The sequence below is a fragment of the Toxoplasma gondii genome, chromosome X (assembly GCF_000006565.2).
Source record: "Toxoplasma gondii ME49 chromosome X, whole genome shotgun sequence".
Classification (NCBI taxonomy): Eukaryota; Apicomplexa; class Conoidasida; order Eucoccidiorida; family Sarcocystidae; genus Toxoplasma; species Toxoplasma gondii.
The window spans coordinates 1,997,775-2,017,536 of record NC_031478.1 but is presented as its reverse complement, the minus strand read 5'-3'; the positions used below and the strand labels follow the sequence as shown (position 1 = coordinate 2,017,536).

The 19,762-nt window shown below is 53.3% G+C and overlaps 2 protein-coding genes across 2 annotated transcripts; both read right to left on the bottom strand.

The window, feature by feature from the left end:
- Positions 1 to 400: 400 nt before the first annotated feature.
- Positions 401 to 5,542, bottom strand: TGME49_225840 (hypothetical protein). The gene is made up of 4 exons (XM_002366206.2): positions 2,984 to 5,542; positions 2,375 to 2,665; positions 2,057 to 2,159; positions 401 to 1,769 (listed from the first exon to the last, which is right to left on the bottom strand). The coding sequence occupies exons 1-4, from the start codon at positions 4,199 to 4,201 to the stop codon at positions 1,321 to 1,323; spliced, it is 2,061 nt and encodes a 686-aa protein (XP_002366247.1). The 5' UTR covers positions 4,202 to 5,542; the 3' UTR covers positions 401 to 1,320.
- Positions 5,543 to 7,630: 2,088 nt separating this feature from the next.
- Positions 7,631 to 19,437, bottom strand: TGME49_225850 (peptidase, M28 family protein). Its single transcript, XM_002366207.2, has 11 exons — positions 17,380 to 19,437; positions 16,822 to 16,946; positions 16,197 to 16,321; positions 14,679 to 15,455; positions 13,909 to 14,018; positions 12,767 to 13,041; positions 11,605 to 12,212; positions 10,700 to 11,036; positions 9,916 to 10,025; positions 9,171 to 9,384; positions 7,631 to 8,506 (listed from the first exon to the last, which is right to left on the bottom strand). The coding sequence occupies exons 1-11, from the start codon at positions 19,010 to 19,012 to the stop codon at positions 8,153 to 8,155; spliced, it is 4,668 nt and encodes a 1,555-aa protein (XP_002366248.1). The 5' UTR covers positions 19,013 to 19,437; the 3' UTR covers positions 7,631 to 8,152.
- Between the last annotated feature and the right edge of the window lie 325 nt (positions 19,438 to 19,762).

The following is a 19,762-nucleotide window of genomic DNA, read 5'->3' as shown; positions in this document are numbered from 1 at the left end:
CGTTCTGAAACCCCTTTTTCCTAGTGGCAGTATGGACAGCATACTCACAAGACAAGCGGCATTCAAGACTTCCGGGATTCAAGAAAATCTTGTCACCAGCAATGGTATCGAGCGGGTGAACCGACAGTGCAACGTTGCCGTGACTATACGATCTGTAGAGGAAGTGAGATGAGTGTCATCCGCGTGACTTCCACAGCTCTACTATTGCCATTGTGATCTTACGCTCGTTGCACCGACTAACTGCTACTTCCAGAGTTCAGCAACTGCCCCGGCCACTCTCTCACGCTACATTCAAATCTTCGTGTTGTTGTCCCTGCCTCAGCCACACTCGGTGGCAACTGTGTAAAGGACTCTCCTTTTAGTACTGGGTGGTGCGCAGGAGAGACGCACCAAGTTGGCTGCAGTGGTGGTCATAATTGTGATTTCGTGAACACGAAGGGAAACATGAGGAGAGAGACACATAAAAAAACGAACGAGATACTCGAAACGCGTTTGTTGCTGTTTCTGTGTAGTCCCCGAAAAGTGACGATTTGCGGGAGAGGCGCTTGAGACCATGTCAGAAGAACGCCGAAAGATGAATAAGGAAAAAGAAGGAAGACGACAAATTGTAAAGGAGACTAACGTCAGCCTGATAAAATTGCAGGAAGGTCAAGGTGACGCGCTACTCCTGTCCCTCCCGTCCGTTCTCCACCCTATAGTAGAGTGGCTAGTCGCTTCTTCCACATCCCCACTTTGTCTGTCTCCTTTTCTTCCGTCGTCTCTTCCCACAAAAGACAGTGAATGAACAAACAAAATCGACTCACGTCCCATGATATTTTCTCCCTTAAAGCTGAATCCGCCTGTGTCTCTTCTAAAGGACTTGTGTTCTTCCAGGAAAAGAAGTCCGAAGGAGGGAAAGAACGGAACAGAACAAGCGGAACAAGCCTCTTCAGTTCACATATATCGTACCTCTGCGTGTGACTTTCGATACGGCTCCACTGCAAGTTGCGTCGTCGAACTCGAAACGGGAAAAAGAGGATACAAACCTGTTTCTGCCCACAGTTGGTCAACCTCACACCTGTTCGCCGACGATTGAAAAAAAAACACAGATCCCTCTGTCTCCTGCGCCCGCCACTCTCAGCTTCGCTATCCCCTTCTCCACCCGACTTTTGAGGGGCCATCCGCTCTTCGTTTTCGCCTCGCCAACTCGGCTAGAATGATTCCATGACAAAGAAAACTGTAGGTAAAGTCACCGTCATCTTCTGTATTCAGTCGGCGAGGCCAGACTCTTCGTATGAATTCACCGTCAAGAGAAGCAGCACTCAAAAAACAGACTAGGCCTCACTCGTGGTCAACTCGCTCCGCAAACGCTGCGTCTTCTTCTTCAGCCCCCGACTGCGCCTGATTCACGGGCCAGTCTACTTCGTCCTCCTCGTCATCTTGGACGAGGTAGATTGGGTCGGGATTCCACCACGGAAGGAAAGTGAGGAAAAACATGACAACGCCTTGATAGAGCACGCGCTGAAGATATGTGGGCCGCCCAAACGCTTCTCGCTCTCTGTCTCTGCCTTCCTCTTGTTCACGCTCTCTCTCGTGCCCTTCTCTTCCCTCACGTCTTTCGTCCCTGTCGCCCTCGCGCGACAGCACCCGACGCCGAAGACCGGGCGCCTCGGCTTCTGTTGAGGTGGAGGGAGCGAAAGAGACTGAAGATGACATCGAAGAAGAGGAAGAAGCTGAAGCTCCGGACTCAGCTTCAGAGCTCCTGGTTTCATCCGTCGCAGCAATACCTCCTGTAGAGAAAAAGGCGCCACATCTGCATGGCGCTTGCATCCCGAAGCAGTGCTTCCGTGAAGCAAACGGAAAGCAATGGCCGAGGCACCATACACTGGGAACTGCGGGCGAATCTGCGCTGTCCTTTTCTCTTCTTTGGCATGTAGAACGTGCGACTAAGTTCCCTAAGGTCTCGTCTCTCTCTCCAGAGCTACCCCAGTCTGTAGAAACGAGCGCAGACGGATTGAGGCTTCACTGCATGCGCATAGACAAGTCTGGACTTTGTCAAAACACAACAAACGCGTACTTTCTTGGCGGCGCATGTCAGTTGACGTCCGCAGCTCTCGTTGCTGGCGCTGGAGGAGCTGAAGGGGGCGCCGTTCTCGGCGGTGGCGTAGCCTCGCGAGAGTCTAAATCAGAGGGACCACACAACAAGAAATGTCCATTAGGCTCATGTCGCCAGCATCGTCTTCCCCTTCGAAGGAGGCAAATCTACGATGTACACGGCTACAAACACCATTTTCGGAGCATTTTTCTTTGCACTGACGCGCTTCTTTGACATGCGAACTTCCCTGGAATCCGGACGCATGCAGGAATAACGAGAAGACGGCGACAACGCTCTTACCACTTCGAGCGGCTGAGTGTGACTGTTTTGTCGCATCCACGTGATGAGGGGGTCGAAGAAGCCGTTGACGTGCATGAGAAGAAAAAGAAGTGTGACAATGTACACCTCTCTGCCGGCGTCGAAGAGAAAGAGCAGCAGCAGCAATTTTACAAACACGCCAATGTTGTACTGATCCCACGCATTGTTGATGCGGCCGCCCGCCTCGCCTGGCACTTCGGCCTCTGCCTCACCATCGGTGCCGGGGCGGTGGCTGGGCGACCCGGAAGCTGGAGGCGGCGCAGGGCCTGATGCCTGCTCGCACAAACGCAGAACAGAAATAATTTATGTAGCAGACCTAGAGGGCACATTAGACGAAGGCAGACGACCCAAAACGCAATGCGCAAGAGAAAAACGCAACGGGGACTCCTCAGTTGTTAAGGGGGGATAGTACCAGATCGGAGTCGCGAATTGCGGCCGTGCTCCCGCTCGCGCAAGATGCCGACAACGGGACAGCATTCCTTTCACTAGATCACAGAAGAAACTCAAGAAACCACATGACTGGGGGGTCACAGCAGTGCACGACAGCGTCCCAGGGCTTCCTTTCCCTGATTTCGAGAAAAGAACACTCACGCGCACTTCCTGTCCACTGGCGGCTGAAGCAGCATTGCCGCGAAAGTTGTCTGCGACCGAGTAGCCGAGGGCGTCCGGGTTGTGGAGCCCCAGCGAGTTCGCACCGGCTCCTTGAGCTCCATGGTTGCGTCCGAAACAGAACTCGAGGCCGCAGAGCCGGAAAACGGCGCCGACGCCGCCCAAGCGGCTCCCTGTGTTGGTGTCGATGGGGCTGGGGGAGGCAGGTGTCTCCTCCGGTCGCAGAGCGCCCCCGTGGGGCGTGAGGGGCGAGGACAGAGGCGACGCGAACCCTTCGGCGAGAAGCCCGTTCGGAGTCAGGAGAACGTCGTTTCCGTCGGGAGACAATCCCGAGAGAAAGCCGAGAGGCTGCGAAGATGCGGTTGTCGACGAGAGCCGCAGAAGATCCAGCTGCATTGACAGCTGGCGACTGTACCAGTACCAGACGTCCAGCTGTCCCGCGTACACGCTGGCCATTGCCGACGCGTACGACGCTTGCTCCTCTGGACTGGGGAAAACTTGATCGAGCGGCACAAACCGAATGGTGTCTTTTGAAGGGTCACTGTCTCTCTGTAGGCCCTCCTCGAGGCTTCCACCCTCATTAGCCGGTTTCTCTGCTTCACCGGGCGTCCCGCCTTCTTCGTGTTCAGCTGGCACGTGGCCTGCGTCTTCTCGCGCGCCGGGTTCCTCAGCTCGGACGCTGCCGCCCGCTAGCGCGTCTCCACGGCTCCGGGCTTCTCCTTCTGCGGCATGGGTGGCCTCGGGAACCTCCTGACGAAGCAGTGGAGACAGAGGGCCCACGGGGGGATTGACGCCGACGACAGGAACGACAGAAGGCGGACAAATGAGGGGAGGCGGAAAGTAGATTGGAGAAGCACACGGAAGAGGAGCGGATACAGGCCCTCGGGGGGCGCTGTCAGGCCCGGCGGGCCACAGCGGCTGCGCCGGGAAGGGCCGGAAGCCGCCCACCGGCGCGGAAGGGGAGGAGACAGGAAACGGAAGGAAGGAGAAGGCATGCGCGCCTGGCCACGCAGGAGGCTGCGAGGGCGGCGACACGCACGCAGGACCAGCAGGAGCGCATGAGAGGAAGGGGAAGCAAGAAGTCCCGAGAGATGAAGGGAGCGAAGAAGGCGGAAACAAAGGACGCCGCTCAGTCGGGTCTGCCGACGACGGGGAAGCGGAAGGCCGAGACGGCGGCACATCCTCGCTATTGCCCTTCATGCTGACCGAGACAGAGAAGGCCACGCACACTCTGGAACAGTCACGGTAAAGAGACGTCAGAGTGCCTCGACATCGAGAGCCGAACAAGCCTCTCTTCTTTCTTTTTTTGAAAGGGCAAACAGCTCCCGCGTTGAAGGGAACGCATAGGCGAAGCGGACGTCTCAGCGTGGGAGAGTGGTAAACGGCACCTGCCGCTTTTCGCTTCCTCTTTCGAAAGCAGTCGGCGCCTTTGTGTGCCGTAGCAGCTGCACAGATAAGATGTTATGTCGGTTATCTCGTGCGAAGTCTAGACAAAAACAAAGCGCCTCAGTGACGCGCCTGTCCCCTACCCGGCGACACGCAGGAAAAGCGATTTTGGAAAGGCGACTTTCGCGTTGTGCCTAGGCCATTTTTACTGCGCGTGATAGCGATCGTCCACATGTTACGCGTAGAACATAGCCGAAGCAAAAATGTCGCTTCCTTTCCAGCGGCGATATGTGCGGAGAGATTTTCGTCGCTCTGGGGGTGTCCGAGGTCGTGTCAGGTTCGGGATCTCGACTATGAACATCTGCAGGCCGAGTCCAGTTCTCTTAAACACCTCCATCCGCTTTGCAATGTGCCGACCGAACACGTCCGTTGATTGGAGTCAGCGTGAACGGCACTGGCCAGTCATTCCCTTTTTTACAGGTATCTGCAACAATGGGGGTACTCCCCGCAGTCAGCTGCCAAAGACAAAGATAATTTGCAGCCAGTACGCGCCTCTTCCAGCAGGGCTTTCTTTCTTTCCGCTTCGGCAAACGCTCGAGTAGATGGGTTTCACTATGGAAGGCATGTCCAGTTGTTTTTTAACAACGGTGGGAGGAAGTTCGAAACGATGCAAAACGGTTGCACACGATCCAGTGGACGGCTGACCACGAGCAAGCTGGGGAAGACCAGCAAGGCGAGCTTTTCGATGAAAGAAAAAAAAGGGACGCGAATTGTTTCGCCTGTCGCTCGAAAAAAAGATGAGTCCTGGACCCTCCACGCGAAACCAGACAAACGCGCCGTCCGTGACACGGAACGCGGCCGCTTACCCGCCGACTGTTACGAGTTTCGTTTACCAGGGTTTCGGCGGGAGTTGAGGTTACACTGGCCAGCAGATGAGAGATGTGAATTATTCCAGAACACTCTGAGAGCAAACTTCAAAATGCGGTATGCAAACGAGACAAAAGACAGTACATGGTTGGGTTAAAGACCAGCGGATGCGCATGCGTCACAAACGATGAAAAAGGGTCGGCGACGCTCACGGGAAGCGTGAGAAGCAAACACCACGACAGACGGAAAGGGAAGACAGAGAAGCAGAGAAGCGAGGAATGTGCGAGATATCACGCAAGGAAGAGAAATGGGGGAGAGAGGTCGAGAGACGAATGCCAGTATGGTGCCTGAGCATGCGCAGGCGTCCGCCGCTTGCCGGTGTCTTCTAACAGGGAGGCAAGGAGTGCATTTGTGTTATTCAGTACATAGAAGAAGACTGATGTTCTCTAATGAGCAGCCCCTATTTCCTTAGGAGGTCCCAGTTGTTTGCAAAAGAAAATAAAAGCAAGACCAGAAGTCTTGTCAGATGATGTATACGTCGCGCGGGGACAACCGTACTCAAAGCCTCAGCGCTGCACTAGGATGTGGTACTGCCACTGCTTCTTCTATCGTGGGTTGTACACAGAAAATTAGGTTGCTTATTGAGGGGAAAGGCAAGGAAAAAAGGCACGCTCAAGCCCGTTCGTGTCTACACTTAATCGTACTGATTGGAAAAGCAGTAAAGGGCCTTCCTGCTATGAAAAGTCAGTCTAGCAATGCAGTGCGGTAGCGCGTGCTGCCCTACGCTTAACATCTGCTGTAAAGAGTTCCACCTGAACCTCGTGCGTCGCGATCCATCAGTGTGTAGAGTCCTCTGAAATACAATGAATTACCTCTCCTACTGGAGGCTTTCCACTATGGCATGAGAAGATGTTAAAGTATACGTACTCAGAAATGCTCTGGCTTCACTGCCCCTGCACACGTGCTCACTCGAATTCAGGTATGTGGTGATTATCCGGGAGATTCTGAATTTGTAAGCATGATCAGACCGAAGAAGAACACGATGGAAACAAGAAAGCGGAACATCGTCACCAGTCACCAATCCAGACTTCTGCTGAAGTTTCCAGTGTCCGACGAACTATGGTAGTCATACTACGACGCAAGAATTGGGTGTGTCATCGTTTTGACAAATGTCGGAGCAATTCAAAAGCATTGTTTGATCTGGGTCATCTTGAAGTTGTAAGCAAAGAAGAGAGTGCTTCCGGGATCTGCTCGAGGCAGTCTAGGCTCATCTTTCTTGTTCAATCCTGTGCTGCCTGTCGTCTTCAGCGATCCTGCGAGTGTGCATCAATGTTTCACAAGCAGATGTCGCTTCTGCGATGACCTGCCACCTAAGGACTGTTTTCTGCCTGGAACTGAGAACTGTTTGATTACATACAGCCGAAATGTGGTTAGAGGAGCAAACTTGTAACGTTTTTCATTGGCAACAATCCACGGTTCTGGACACTCAAAGGAGCACGAGCAGCCGTGGACCAGTTCACAGATATCTCTGCCACTTTCACTCCCTGCAGTGTTTCCCATGAATGCCACCGTTTCCGTGAGGGTCTTAGTCCTTTAGGAAAGCGAAGATATCCTTGTCACGATTGAGGGAGTTGTTGTCCTTTGTCTCGTTAACCGGCTGCCCCTCTTTGTGATGGTCAGGCGTCCCCGCAGTCGAGCCGGTAGCTACCGTAGAAAGCTAATTCGTCTTCGCGTTTACAGATGCGGAAGGTGATGCATTTCGCTTACTAAGTGGGAGGCGGATGCGGCAGAAACCCGCTATACACAAGGACACGCAATTTTAAGCACACGCGTACCGTCAGTACGCCATTGAAAACGCCCGTCCTTGGAGTGCACTCTCCCCAACATTCTCTCCACACCCGGGACAATTCTTGATCGAAGGTTGTGGAGGTGCAAATGACATTCTATTACCGTGCGTGCATGCAGAAACGCTACTCATTAAACTTAAGATGCAATAGTCATCCCTGGTCCTGATCTAATTGCGCTGGCGAACTACAATTACCAAATTCAGGGATGTTGCCAAGGGTGCTATCCGTTGGCGTGCATCCTGCAAGTGGTGTCCCTCGCGCGCTGCAATTTTGCGCCTGTATCGAGAACCGCTGGACTTAACAATCTCTTTCTATTACTGTTTCCTCTGTCAGTGTCACTATCGTTTGCCGTGTGAGTTACGGAAGACTGTGTTGCTATGGTTCGTCTGTTCTGGATCGAGCACCGGCACACACCGAATGGTTAAAGCGATCAAGATGTTTGTGTAGGACTCTGCCTAGTCTCTTCTCTTCATTTCCGCCACATCACTTCCTCGTACCCTCTGTCTGTCCAGTATCTCATCCGTTTTTTTCCAGGGATTACAGAAGAGTTTGTAGTTCACGGCGAGGAAAACACGACATTCGTCTTGCAGACGATTGCCCACCACGCGTGATCCGCTCCCCACCTTCTGTCCGGTACACAAACGAGCCGATTGAACAGAATGGGAGTGGGATCTTGCGCAGGGTGGCCAGGCATGCACAGACACACCGCCACGTTTACGGCGCGACATACCAGCAACACATGTCTAGCCGCCAATCATCTCTCTCCCTACTACATGTGTTTGAAATCAAAGTCAATACGCGTACGGACACACAAACATGCGTGAAAGCAAGTACACTCGCAACGGTGCGTTGAAGCCGGTTTAGCATACGCGTACCAGACGACCCAGTCTACACGCACAGCCGACCTACCTGTCTACACGTGAACTTCATGCGTAAATGTTAACAAGAAAATATACATAGCCTGGTCTTCGGCACAACCGGAGGAACGGTCAGGCGTTTTTTTCTTTGCTTCGACGGGAAAACACATCCATCTTTTCTCGTTTGGTTAAGACTATTCACGCCCACCCCCGGTGAACCGTCCCTCAAAAGGCGGCGGCGGCACCTCCCACTGGATGTGTTCAGCGGCATAGTACGTTCCGGCAACATACTCAGGGAGGCGATTCTCCAGTTCCTCCCAAAAAAGCACGTGTGGCAGCCTTTCGTTTTTCTCGCCGCCACTGCTGCCTTTTCCCACCTTTCTCCGATGTCTCCTCGCAGTCGCGAAAGCCTTTCGGTGTTCCTCACAGGGCACTGTCGACGACGAAAACGCACCAAGGGAAGCAGTGACCTCAAACAGAGAAGACTCTCGGCAGCGGGCAATCGGCTCCAGAGGGTCCATGAGCGAAGACGTCGAACTGAACGTCAGCTGATAAGAAATGCACCAGAAAGTACAGAAAAACAGGGCACTTACATGTTACAATGAGTCAGAAAGCCTGAATATCCATGCCGCTCAAAACAGAAAACTACAACTACTTGGGGGTGAGTCGAACACGCCACAGGCAAACGTCGACACATCGGAGACCAGTGTGGAAGGGGAACTTCAAAGTGTAAAATTCAAGAAAACAACAAAGGACACGACCCCTCACTAAAAACCTGCATTTGCCCGGGCAGCTTCTTAACCGAGAGATCCTGTCCGTGCGTCCGAACACAGACCACCTAACCTAGTCTCGTCGAGTGAAGCAGCGAACGAATAGACGAGAGCAGAACAGATTGGTAAAACAAAATGCAGGACAACATGGACCCGAGCAGATGGCATTAAAACCAGGGCTGGAGAAAAAAGTGGACGAAATGCAGTGAGACGAAAGCATAGTACCACGAAGAGGAACACCTAAGATGTGTACAGGATGTTTTCGTGTCGGGTATTCCCACTACGCTCGGGTGTGAGACAATTGTCTGCGGCCTCAGCGAAGTTAGAGCCCCATACTTAGCGGCCCACGCCGAAGAGTCCTCTCACGAGTGGTGATGGACACTCTGAGGTACGCGTCGCAAATACAGGCGAGTCCTCGATTCGTCGCTTGCTTCGCACTTACCCCGGATCGTCCTTTGAGGGTGAGAGAAAACTCTGCGAGGACAGGCGGGTGAGGCGCGAAAACTGTGAGCACAACACAGTCGCAACTCTTGCTTCTCTCCAAGTTCATCGTCTTGTCCAAGCTCCAGCCAACGATCGGCGACGCGGGCAAAAGCAAAGAAAACAAAGAGGCTCCCCCGATGCGAATGTGGCATTGGGTAACATCCGCGGACGCACTGAAAAGAAAAACACAAGAACAACAAACAACGCAGTGCCTGCAATGCAAGCACAGGGAACAAGCGTCACCAAGGAGACAACTGGGCGACTGTGCACGAGAATGAAGCATCTCTAGGAAGACTGAGGGGGAAAAAGAGAAAAATAATCCCAACAAAGAACAGCAATTCAGTCGATCAACATCCTACCTGAAAAAGCCACGAAAGCCCACTATGGCGCTCTTCCACTTTTTCCCCGCCTCCACAGCCCCTCCGCATCTCGTGAAAGTTGACCCAGACCTACACAGCTATACGCATACATATATACACACATGCATATACATGTATACACATGTAAATGTGTAGGTATAATTCTATTTGAAGAGTTAAGCACATCCTGACAATTACGGCTTTGTTCCGTTGATCGCCATGAAATGGTAAGAATAAGTGCGAACAAGGACATGAAAACGAGCAACGCTTCCCGATGGTCACCCAACCTCGGTAGCGACGGTCTGCCTAGAGTCACTCGCTTTCGAAACAAAGATCTGAACTCACTCGTAGTGCGATGAGAAATATGCTGTCGTTCGGTGAAGGAAAATCGGGGACGACACAGTTGGACCTTTCCCTGACGTCTGGGAATGTCCAGCATGAGGCGGTAGAAGCAGCTGAAAACAGTGGCACGAAGAACCGAGTGTGACAGAAGTGCAGGCTGCCCCCCTCAGATGTTCGTTCACCAACCCAGACGTCTGTGCAAATACGTCAGGTCTTGAGAAAGCTTGCGGGTGTATCTAATCCAGGAAGAAAGATCTGGGTGCCCATCAGCCTTATGGTATCTCATTAGATACATTTATATACATATATTTATGTATATAAAAAAAGTGAAGAGATTTGAGTCTCCCTATCCCTTCCTCTCTTCCTCTCTACATAAAAGTAAATACGAAACGAAAGGTGGGTGTACACAGACATCTTGAAACACTGCTTTTGCTGTCATATCGGGGCGGTCAAGGATATGGGTACAAGGCGCATCTCATTGAGTGTTTGAGGCACCGAGCTGCAGAAAGTCCCTGCCTTTTGCTCTTCGCCTCCCTCAACTTTTCTCTCTAATCTGGTGTCACCGCGTTCCCCGCCTTTAGTGATCCCTTATTTGCTCAGAGAACTCCCCAGGAAAAACTTATGAAAAATCACATCTCAAAGACGATTACTCCCCGTATGACGGTACGGATCATATGAGCATCTAAGGAGTGTGCTTGCCTCGCGGTGATTAACACGAACGAGACTCGCAATCTACGTAGGATGTGTCTACAGCATAGCCGATGTCCACGAACCCCATGCTTCTGACCTGCGGTGAGGCTAGAGTCGTAGTCTCTTTGTCGCCTTTCGCTTTCTCGGAAGAGAGTAGCATCGCAATGGCGTGGCCCTTGTTCTGCGCCACTGGAATTTGCGGGAAGCGCAGCATCACCTGCTGCGTCTCCTTTGGCGACATCCCTTCAAAGTGCACGAATTTCACTTCTTTCACCATCCCCAGCGACAAATCCTTTTCCCCCGTTCCTCCTTCCTTCTCTCCCGTTTCTTCTCCGACGGCCAAAGCCGCAGACAAAGCTCCGTGCACCGCCTCCAGTATGCGACTCGTGGCGCGGCTCGTCGGGTCCAAGACGTTCCCGGATGGACTGACGCCTCTGCGAGGGAGAAAATCAAAACGTGTGAGCTTGACCAGACGGAGGTCTCCACCGACAAAAAACAGCTTCTCACCGCCATTCACAGAATCAAGAGAGAGCTGTCGATCTGCCGATGTGCCGATCCTTCGTATGCCTGGAACTGGTGGGGTTCCCGGTCTGAGTCGAATGAAGTCGAAATCTCCACGTCGTGCGTTATGGGAAAGAAAGACGACATGGAGAGGAAGACTAGACACGAAAAACAAACGGAGCTGTGTCGTTAGATTGAAAACGCCGAAGTCACGGAGTCACGCGTCAAAACTAAACACGTCCACGTGGGTGAAAATCGGTTGTCTAAGGTCTGCCGAGTCTCGAATGGAAAGCTTGGACACACTCACTCTAGCGCCCGCTTTCTTCGTTCACTGAATCGATCTCAGTGTGAAGCGTTTAGACAATCGAAGGCAGCAGCAAAAGCAGAGAAGAAAAACCCAACTGAGGAAGACATTTCGACTCTAAAACTCCGGCATGAAGCAGTCCCGATAGAAGGCGGGCGGGCCCCGGTCTCTCACGCCCAGCGTCTCCCTTGTCTCACCGTAGCAGAATGCCGACTTCTTCTGAGCTGTTTTCGGAGTTCGCCACTTCCATCTGTCTGTTGAACCCGCGGACGCGCTTGCGACTGAAGAGGCGGACTTCGAGACGCAGCGGCGTCTCCTTCGAGAAGGGGAAAAGCTGGTCCTCGCCACCTGCCGGAAGGAACGTCGAAACAACTTGGCCCAGGTAAACTCGAGCGTTCTGCCACAAATTGCGATATGGCGTTCGCGAGAGACTCTCCGGTGGACGGACACCCGGCGGCGCGTATTGCAGCGCCTCGCGCAGCGTCTCTTCAGGAGCGTTTGTGTGCAAGAACACGACGCCGAAAGCCGCCAAAGCGACCCCGACAGCGACCAACACCATCCAGAGGGACAGCACGCTTTGCCGGGATCGTCTGCGCTTTGCAAGCTCTCGAGAGGAAGGCACAGAAACGGCTTCTCTCGAGTGGGCGTGGTGTAGCGCGAAGAAAAGCGGCGGCGCAACGAGCAGCGGAAACAGAAACAGGAGTGGAAAAACCGTCACAGTGAACCCGAAACTGTCTCCCAAGCCCCACACCGAATGCACGCGACCGAGAACAGCTGCGATGGTCTCCGCCAGATCCAGAATGACCTGAAAAAAAACACAAAACTCACTCTGCGCTAAAAAGAAAAGAGAGAAACAAAATCGTCGCTGCTACCTAAGAGAGACAATTTCCCCGCACTAACGCTACCCCCTCGCTTACTTCCCTACTCCGTACATACTGTATTTGCATATACGTGTGTGTGTGTGCAGTACACATATATGCACAAGCATGTGAATCCACTTGGAAACACAGACGCTTGTAACTCTCCATCCACGCACAGATTAGCAATCGTCGATTTATGTACCGTTGCACCTCCGAAGTGAGGGTCCCGCTCGACCTCCTCATGGATATGTACACACTAGGCACGGTTCCCTCCTATGAAAAACGCTCTGCGCGGATTCCGACGAGAGTCGTCTTCCCGCCATCACCCTCCGCGTTTAGACAAGGTGACAGAACTTCAGAACGCAACGATAACTGCCACAAAAATCAAAAGGTATGTTAACTTGTCGCACACGCGCAAATAAGATCATCGTAATCCGAGCGTAGAATACAACCATCAACGCGCTTGAAGACGGCGAAGAACCTGCACTCAGTCACATGCCTGAGAAATCGCAACTGTAGGAAGGACGAGGACCGCGCTGTGCGCCACCGAGAGAATGAGTGCTTTTTCTCCTGGGCCAGTTTCACGTGGTTTCTTCGAACGTCCTCCGGTTTGTGCCTTCTCCGTTCCGCTGGCATCCGAGCGCCGCGGTGCCTCCTCCTCTCTACGCGACGCGGTCACCGATCTCCTCGAGCTTCCCATGAGAGCGAGAACCGAACAGCGAGTACCAGAGATCAGCAGGACGAAGACAAGGGGCACAAAGGCAGCCCTCGCGCCTACGACAGAACAACCGAAAACCCATCCCAATTCCACAAAACACAAAAAGAGAGACGGATCTGCGGAGTTGCTCAAGTTTCGTTAAAAAACTCAAAAAGCCACGTCGGATGGTGGCATTCACAGAGGTCAGGCGGAAAATCTGCGACAGACAAGTAGATGCGTTGTAGCAGTGCGCGGAAGACCGATACGTTAACAGAGTGAATTGGCGACTCGACAGTGTGACGCAGCGCATTTGCGACCGCAGCGCTCAAGAGGACACAGACACCTACCAACTCACGCACACAACGCCTCCATGCCCATATGGAAAACATTCTTTCTCCTTCAACTTCGCCCTTTATGGACTGGTCCAAAATGTTCTCTACCACGCTACATAACGTCCTGTAAAACGCTCTCCAAATCTCTAAAACATAGCTTAAGGCCTTCTGGTCGAGGCGGCGGGCTCGCAGTGCGACGACGCAGTATGCCAGCTAGCAAGGACCCCGCCACCCACCCCCTTTCATGTGGGTCTCCCCCTGGAACGAAATGGAAGTTTATGAAAATTGAGTTTAACGGCTAGTACACGCTCTCCACCTACTCCACGAAATCCAGTTGATTTCGATTCCGATGTGCGATGCAACAAAGCGAATGCTAGGTACTTGACTGAAGCAGCAAAGCAGGGACTCTTGAGAATGATTTTTGACAAGAGATCCTGCGCAGCATGAGAACCAGTCGTGGAGTGTGTGGCGTAGATATCGCCAGAAAACGTTGGCAGAGCACAGATGAAAATTTCTGTAGATCTGGAACTAATTAGGTACCGCGTATGAGTAAGGCTAAGATAATGGGACAGCACACGCCTCTGAGAAGAAGAGATAGTTCCCCGTTCTTACCGGTGTACCGCAGAACGGCGAGAAGAAGTAAAGAGACACCGAGCGTTCCATGGAGGGCTGCTTGCTCTGCTTTGAAAGGATGCCTTCTTGCGGGGAAGCGCTTAAACAGGCTGAGGAAAAGACAAGGAGAGAAAAGAAGAAAGCAAGAACTTAAAGAAGAAGAACTGGGGACTTCACGAGACAAAGAGGCGAAGAGGAACGATCCGCCGCTGGACCCCGAAAAGAAGCAGTCTCGGTTTTTGTTGGGCTACGTTCGTCTAAAGCCCTGGAAGAAACTGACGATCTCAGCTGGTTCTTATGACAAAGAAATGAGAGGCGAGAGGCCGGGATTGTTCTTCTCTTCATCCTGTGACTGTTCCTTTCTCTCCACGAGTGTGCAAAGCATAGATGCATCTGTATTTCTTAGTTCCTCTTCGTACCCTCGAAACATCCCTCGAACCCTTCCCTGTCCACGGCTCGGGTCATCTCCTAGTCTCGTACTGCCACCCGTTTCCTCTGTCTTTTCTCTCACCGATTCCCCTTGCACTGACTTCTTTGTCTCCTTTGTCCTTCGCCCTTTCCTTCCCCGTGGTCCGTTTCTGCTTCTTTCTTTTTTCCGTCATTCCCTCGCTCTCCAGTCTTCTACCCTGTTCTCTTCTCCTTTCCTTTTCTCCTACTTCCTGTCTTCTTTCCATGTGTTCCGTTACTTTCCCCTTCCTCTCCTCTCGTCTCCTCTCCCTTCCTTTTCTCCTACGACCCGTCTCCGTCCGTCTCTCCCCACCTCTTCGTACCGGTGAAAGAGCAACTGGTGCCAGGCGAGGAAGAAGGCGGCGAAGCCTACGGCCCCGAAGAGAGGCGTCCCGACTCGCCAATCCCAAAAGGTGAGGAGCGGAAGAGACAGAAAGGCGAGAAGCTGCGAGGCGAGCGCCGTGATGACGAGGGGCGCAACGAGGGAGAGAAGGAGTGAGCCAACGGCAAGCAGGACAAGTGGGAGGGAAAACGTAAGGCCGAGGACGTCGGCCTCGAGGCGGATCTGCATGCGCAGCAGAACGAGAGCCGCGAGGAGAAGCAGCTCGAAGAACCGCAGCGGACAGACGAAAAGAAAACGTCCCAACACATCAGCGAAAAACGACGAGGAACGCGGCCAGGACGTCTCCGGAAGTTTTTCCCAAAGCGTCCCTGCCCGGCTTTCCCGCGTCTTCTCACTCGAAACGCTGCCGCCTGAGAGAGCGTTGCCTGGCATCGTGTAGCTGTCCGGTTTTCCCAGAACAGCAGGGACTTCGTCTTCGCTTCCGCCTCGCGCGCCGGACGACGATTTCCTCCCTTTTCTCCCTCTGTGTGTGTCGCCTTTCTGCCCCCGCGCCTTCTCCAACGCTGCTTGTCGCGCCCGCTCAGCTGCCAGGTCAGTCGTCAAAACGCGGGAGAGAGACAGCACAAGCTCTCCCACGCGCTGAATCGCCCCCGGCCGCATGCGGTGGACGTTGTCGAACTTCGTATGGTAAAAGAAGCCGCCGGTCGTCCACGCAAACTCAATGCCGCCCTTCACATGCAACACATCTCGCCACACTCTGACAACGAGAAAGGAACGCCGAAAGAGGCACAACAGATGAGATGAAACTGCGAGTGCGGCCAAATACGGACATATGAATAGATAGGACAGACATGGATCGAAAACGAGAGCAAAGAGGGAGCAGAGAGTACTTGTAAGACAGGAGAGAGACGGAACAAAACTGGAATAAACTGAAGACGGACGGAAGAAAAACAGATCGAAGAAGCGATGAAGACGAAGAACAGGAGCGCAACACACACCTGGTAGAGACACAAAAAGTGCTCGGACCCCAGCAAGAAGTTGCAGAGAGGAAACAGGAAACTGTGAGCAAACCAGAAAACAACCCAACGCTAACTGCAAAAGACAATTCACGAGCTCGAAAGGCGGGACGCAACCGAAAAGGACGACCTCCTCACTACTCATTTCTTCTGATAACTGCGCACGGCAACTCAGCTCGAAAATCTGCTTGAAATTCTGTGCATTTCACTGTGAACACAAGTACGTCAGTTGGTCTCGAACTTTCATTCACAAACCGCACGTGGAGACCTGAAAAAGGTTTTGCAACGCATCTCTCTACGCTCCCCTGACAGATACAGAAATGTAAGCATAATACACATAAATACGCATAGATGTACCAGCATACAAGAACAAGTATATGTATACACATAAATGCATACTTACACAGACATGTAAGAAGATACTCAAATATGCACAAGTATGCACACGGAGCTGGGGTGGAGATCTCAAGACTTTGTCGTACCGCATGTCTGTCTCGCCGGGGAAGAGTCCCATGTCGCCGACATCCATGGCGAGAGAGGATGCATGAGGAGAGACGGAAACGGATTTGTAGTGTGCGACCAGGCGCGTTCCGTGAGGACCAGTTGTCTGCAAAAATGAGACACAAACGCACCCGCTGCAAATGCAAATCCATACCCCTCCCCCGCGTCATCGACCCGCACGGGTGCAAGCATGTTCGCATGCACGGGCGTATACTCGCAGCCGCAGGATTATTTACAGTTTGTTTCTGGGCGGTACACTTTACGCGTTGACCTGTCGGTAGTCAGTCGGAGAATGAGCGGCATACACAGAAACCCCTCCATGAAGACCTTTCGAAGCACGCAACCACCTGAATATGGATCAACACAGAGCTGCGTCGAGTACACCAATCGGGCACAGCCTGTAGGAGCAGAGGAGACGTGTGTTCTCTGAGGAAAGGAAGACCGCGCTCAGAGTGTCGCAGGACACTCTGAATGAAAATGCGAAAACGGAATACGCGAAACCGCCGGGGGAGAGATGAAAAAACACTGCGAACGAGGAGAATGGAGACCCTATATCCAGACCATGGGAGCGGACACCTTCTCTGACCAAACGGTAGAAAATCGCACCTGAACAAGAGTCTCTTTGCCGCCACGACCAGCAGACTCCAAGTTGACAGCGTAGGCGATCTGACGGGCAAAAGGATGAAGTGTGGCAAAGCCATGAGCCCCCAACAGGCCGATTTCCTCCGCCCCTAAGAGAACAAGAAAGACGAGGACAGAAAAGAACAAAGAGAATCCCAAAAAACACGAGCAAAAGAGAACAATGGCAACTTCCAGCAAGAACAGAGCAGAAAAACATCTCCGGAAAGACAAGGGCAGAAAACACAGTAACGAATTTCCAGTTGTGGGAACACGACTGCGCCGGCCTTCCAGCTAGAGGCAGTGTGCCCGCAATCGCCCTCAGAACGAACGGACTCGCGAAAGCCAGAGTGTCTCTGCACGCGACGGACTAAAAGGGGATGGCAAGAAAGCACAAGGGTCGCTATGTGGAGTGAGACGTGGGAGACACGAGTCAAAGCCCGCTGTCCTTTCGATCTTCCCCTGCTTCATTCTCTGTCCCTCATTTCTTCTTCGTGCCCTCCCCCCGCCTGATCGGCTCAATCTTCGTGTTTTCCTCATACTAACCATTGATGTCAATAAGCAAGGGAGCCTCGAGTTTCCACAGTTTCTGTTCGCTTCCTTCTGCTTTCTCTGTCTTTTCGGTGGCCCTTTCCGGCCTCGCACTCCGCTTGAGCGTCTTCTCCGCAGTCCCGAGGTGGCTGTACACCACGTTTCTGGCAACTTCAAAGATCGTCGCGACCATTGCCGCGTCGTCGCTCCCGCCCGGAGATCCACTGGCGCTGTCTGAGTGGGCAGAGAGCAGGAGAGCACTTTGCTCTCGATTTCTTTCGGCTTCCATGACGCCCAAGGGTTGAATGCGGAGTGCGAGGTTGTACAGGCCCGAGTACAGCGCGTGTCGGCCGTCTCTCCAGTTGAAATTCCCTCCCGTGAACGCGGAGCTGGAGGAGACGTCAACGACGAGGAGGCTCTTCAGTGCCTCCTCGTACATCGGTTCCTGTCTCCCTGCTCTCAGAATATTTGCTGCCTCAGCAGACGCTACCAGGTAGCGCATGATTTTGAAGCAGCGGCGCCGGAGGTGCATCGTACCTGGCCACCATACACTGGAGGAGGCTGCGGACCCATCAGGAGGCAAGGAAACAGGGCCAGGCACCGTCGACGGCGGGTACAGAGCTCCTCGGACTCTCTCAAGGTCTGAAGGAGTTGCCGAATCACTTTGGAAGAACGCAGACAGCCTCGTCTGGATTGCCTCGTCGTACGCGTCGACGGCTGTCTCAACAAACGCACGGAGCGAAGCTGGTGACGCTCGATCCTCCAGATGCAGGGCCTCTGCGTCAACTGTGGCGACGGGCACGCCATTACGATTTCGATGTTCCCCCGGCACTTTTTGGTCCGATTCGGTCGACCCGCTCGCGCCTTCGCACACGCGACGGGATTCCGCTTGGGACGAGCACAGCGGAACCTCGAGAGCGGACAGGCGCGCGATCAGTTCGGCTGAGATCGTTTCGCGGTCGGAGGACTCTGGCGCAGCCGCCTCGAGCGTAACGGAGCAAAGAGTGAGGGACGAGACAAGCGCTGGCGGATACACCCGTGGAGGCGCACCTTCTGCGTGCGACGGCGGTTTCCTGTTTGCGGAGAAGGCTGGAAAGGACGCAGGAGGACCGTATGTGGCCTGAAGGTAATACGGGAAAACGTGGAGGACGACAGGTTTGACGGCAGAAGAGGTGGAGGAATTTCTGCCGGCCTCAGGATTCGGAGCCGTCCCGGTGGAAAAAGCCTCTCGTTCGTGGCTCTTGGCATCATCCGACGTAGAACCGAAGCCCAGAATTTCTTCTTTGATGTACCGCAGCATCAGCAGCGGAGCGAACAGCTCGTTATTGCAGCTGCCGAGTGTACGTACACCCGAGGTGAACGCATTCAGAAAGGATCGCACTCTGCCTTCGGAAAACTCGGACGGCAGAACCGACGAAGGGGCTGGGGCGGGAAGCGCGACGTGGTTTACGTACGCGAGCCAAATCGCGGCAACTAAAACCAGAATTGGAACAGCAGGAATAGATAGTAGCGTCGCTCGGGTGAGTTTTGGCGACCGGGACGGTGCCTGCGTAGCGTTGGGTCCCGCTTCTGCATGTTCTGCCTTCGTAGCAGGACTGGAAGAGTCCGGGGGTGACCCAGACGAGCTGGCGGAATCTTCGCCAGCCATGACAGACACACGGAGAGAAAGAACGAAATGAGGTGTGTGACGGATTACGACGGGAAAATCAGCCAGTCACAAACCTTCAGGTGCAGCCACAATCCCAGGAAGCCACCGATCCGCGGGCCAACAAACCCGACAGATTGAGCCAGGTCTTGAGAGATACCGTGGTAAGAGTGTAGAGGCAGCACTGTCTTCGGGAAAAAAAGCTCCGTCCTCTCATTTCTGCAACCAAAAGCAAAGCCTTTCGCGCGCGAACTTTGGTCTCTTTCGCGAGGAGGCTGTGCGCAGCGGATTTCTCAGTTACACGATATGGACGGTGAGAGCGTTTCCTAACCCTGTCGCGACAACGCGAGGAGGCGAAACGCAACAGCAATGCTAGTGAACTGCTTCTCCGACCGAAGAGCTCAGGAGCACAGATTGGAGAATGCTTCTTTGCAAAAGTACTGTCTCTTTGACGGAAAAAATACCCGCGATCTCAACAATTCCCAGGGACGGAGGTTGGTTCGGTGGCCTGATCGAGAACAGCGCCGGTCAGCAGGAGACGCGCACACCTTATACGAAAAGTCGGTGGCTAGACATTCTGCAACTACACCTCTACACGGTTCTGCGCCATACCTCGGCAGGGTTACACACCGGCTTCTACGCAAGTGTTTCAAGCTTCCTGAGAAGCCCACAAAATGTGTAAATCGGTCGAGTTGGGCTACTGGTTGAGATCTTGAATGCCATTGCTTGTCGCATCTATGTCTTGCTCTTCAT

What these genes read in the sequence shown, in the direction of transcription:
- TGME49_225840 (XM_002366206.2), bottom strand. Translation starts at nt 4,201, where the DNA reads ATGAAGGGCAATAGCGAGGATGTGCCGCCGTCTCGGCCTTCCGCTTCC. An exon ending in ACACTCAGCCGCTCGAAGTG is followed by an intron (nt 2,160 to 2,374) that starts GTAAGAGCGTTG and finishes CCTCTGATTTAG; the next exon opens with ACTCTCGCGAGGCTACGCCA. An exon ending in TGACATGCGCCGCCAAGAAA is followed by an intron (nt 1,770 to 2,056) that starts GTACGCGTTTGT and finishes TTTTCTCTACAG; the next exon opens with GAGGTATTGCTGCGACGGAT.
- TGME49_225850 (XM_002366207.2), bottom strand. Translation starts at nt 19,012, where the DNA reads ATGGCTGGCGAAGATTCCGCCAGCTCGTCTGGGTCACCCCCGGACTCT. An exon ending in CGCCGTTCTGCGGTACACCG is followed by an intron (nt 13,042 to 13,908) that starts GTAAGAACGGGG and finishes GTTCTGTCGTAG; the next exon opens with GCGCGAGGGCTGCCTTTGTG. An exon ending in CTACAGTTGCGATTTCTCAG is followed by an intron (nt 12,213 to 12,766) that starts GCATGTGACTGA and finishes GTTTTTTTTCAG; the next exon opens with GTCATTCTGGATCTGGCGGA.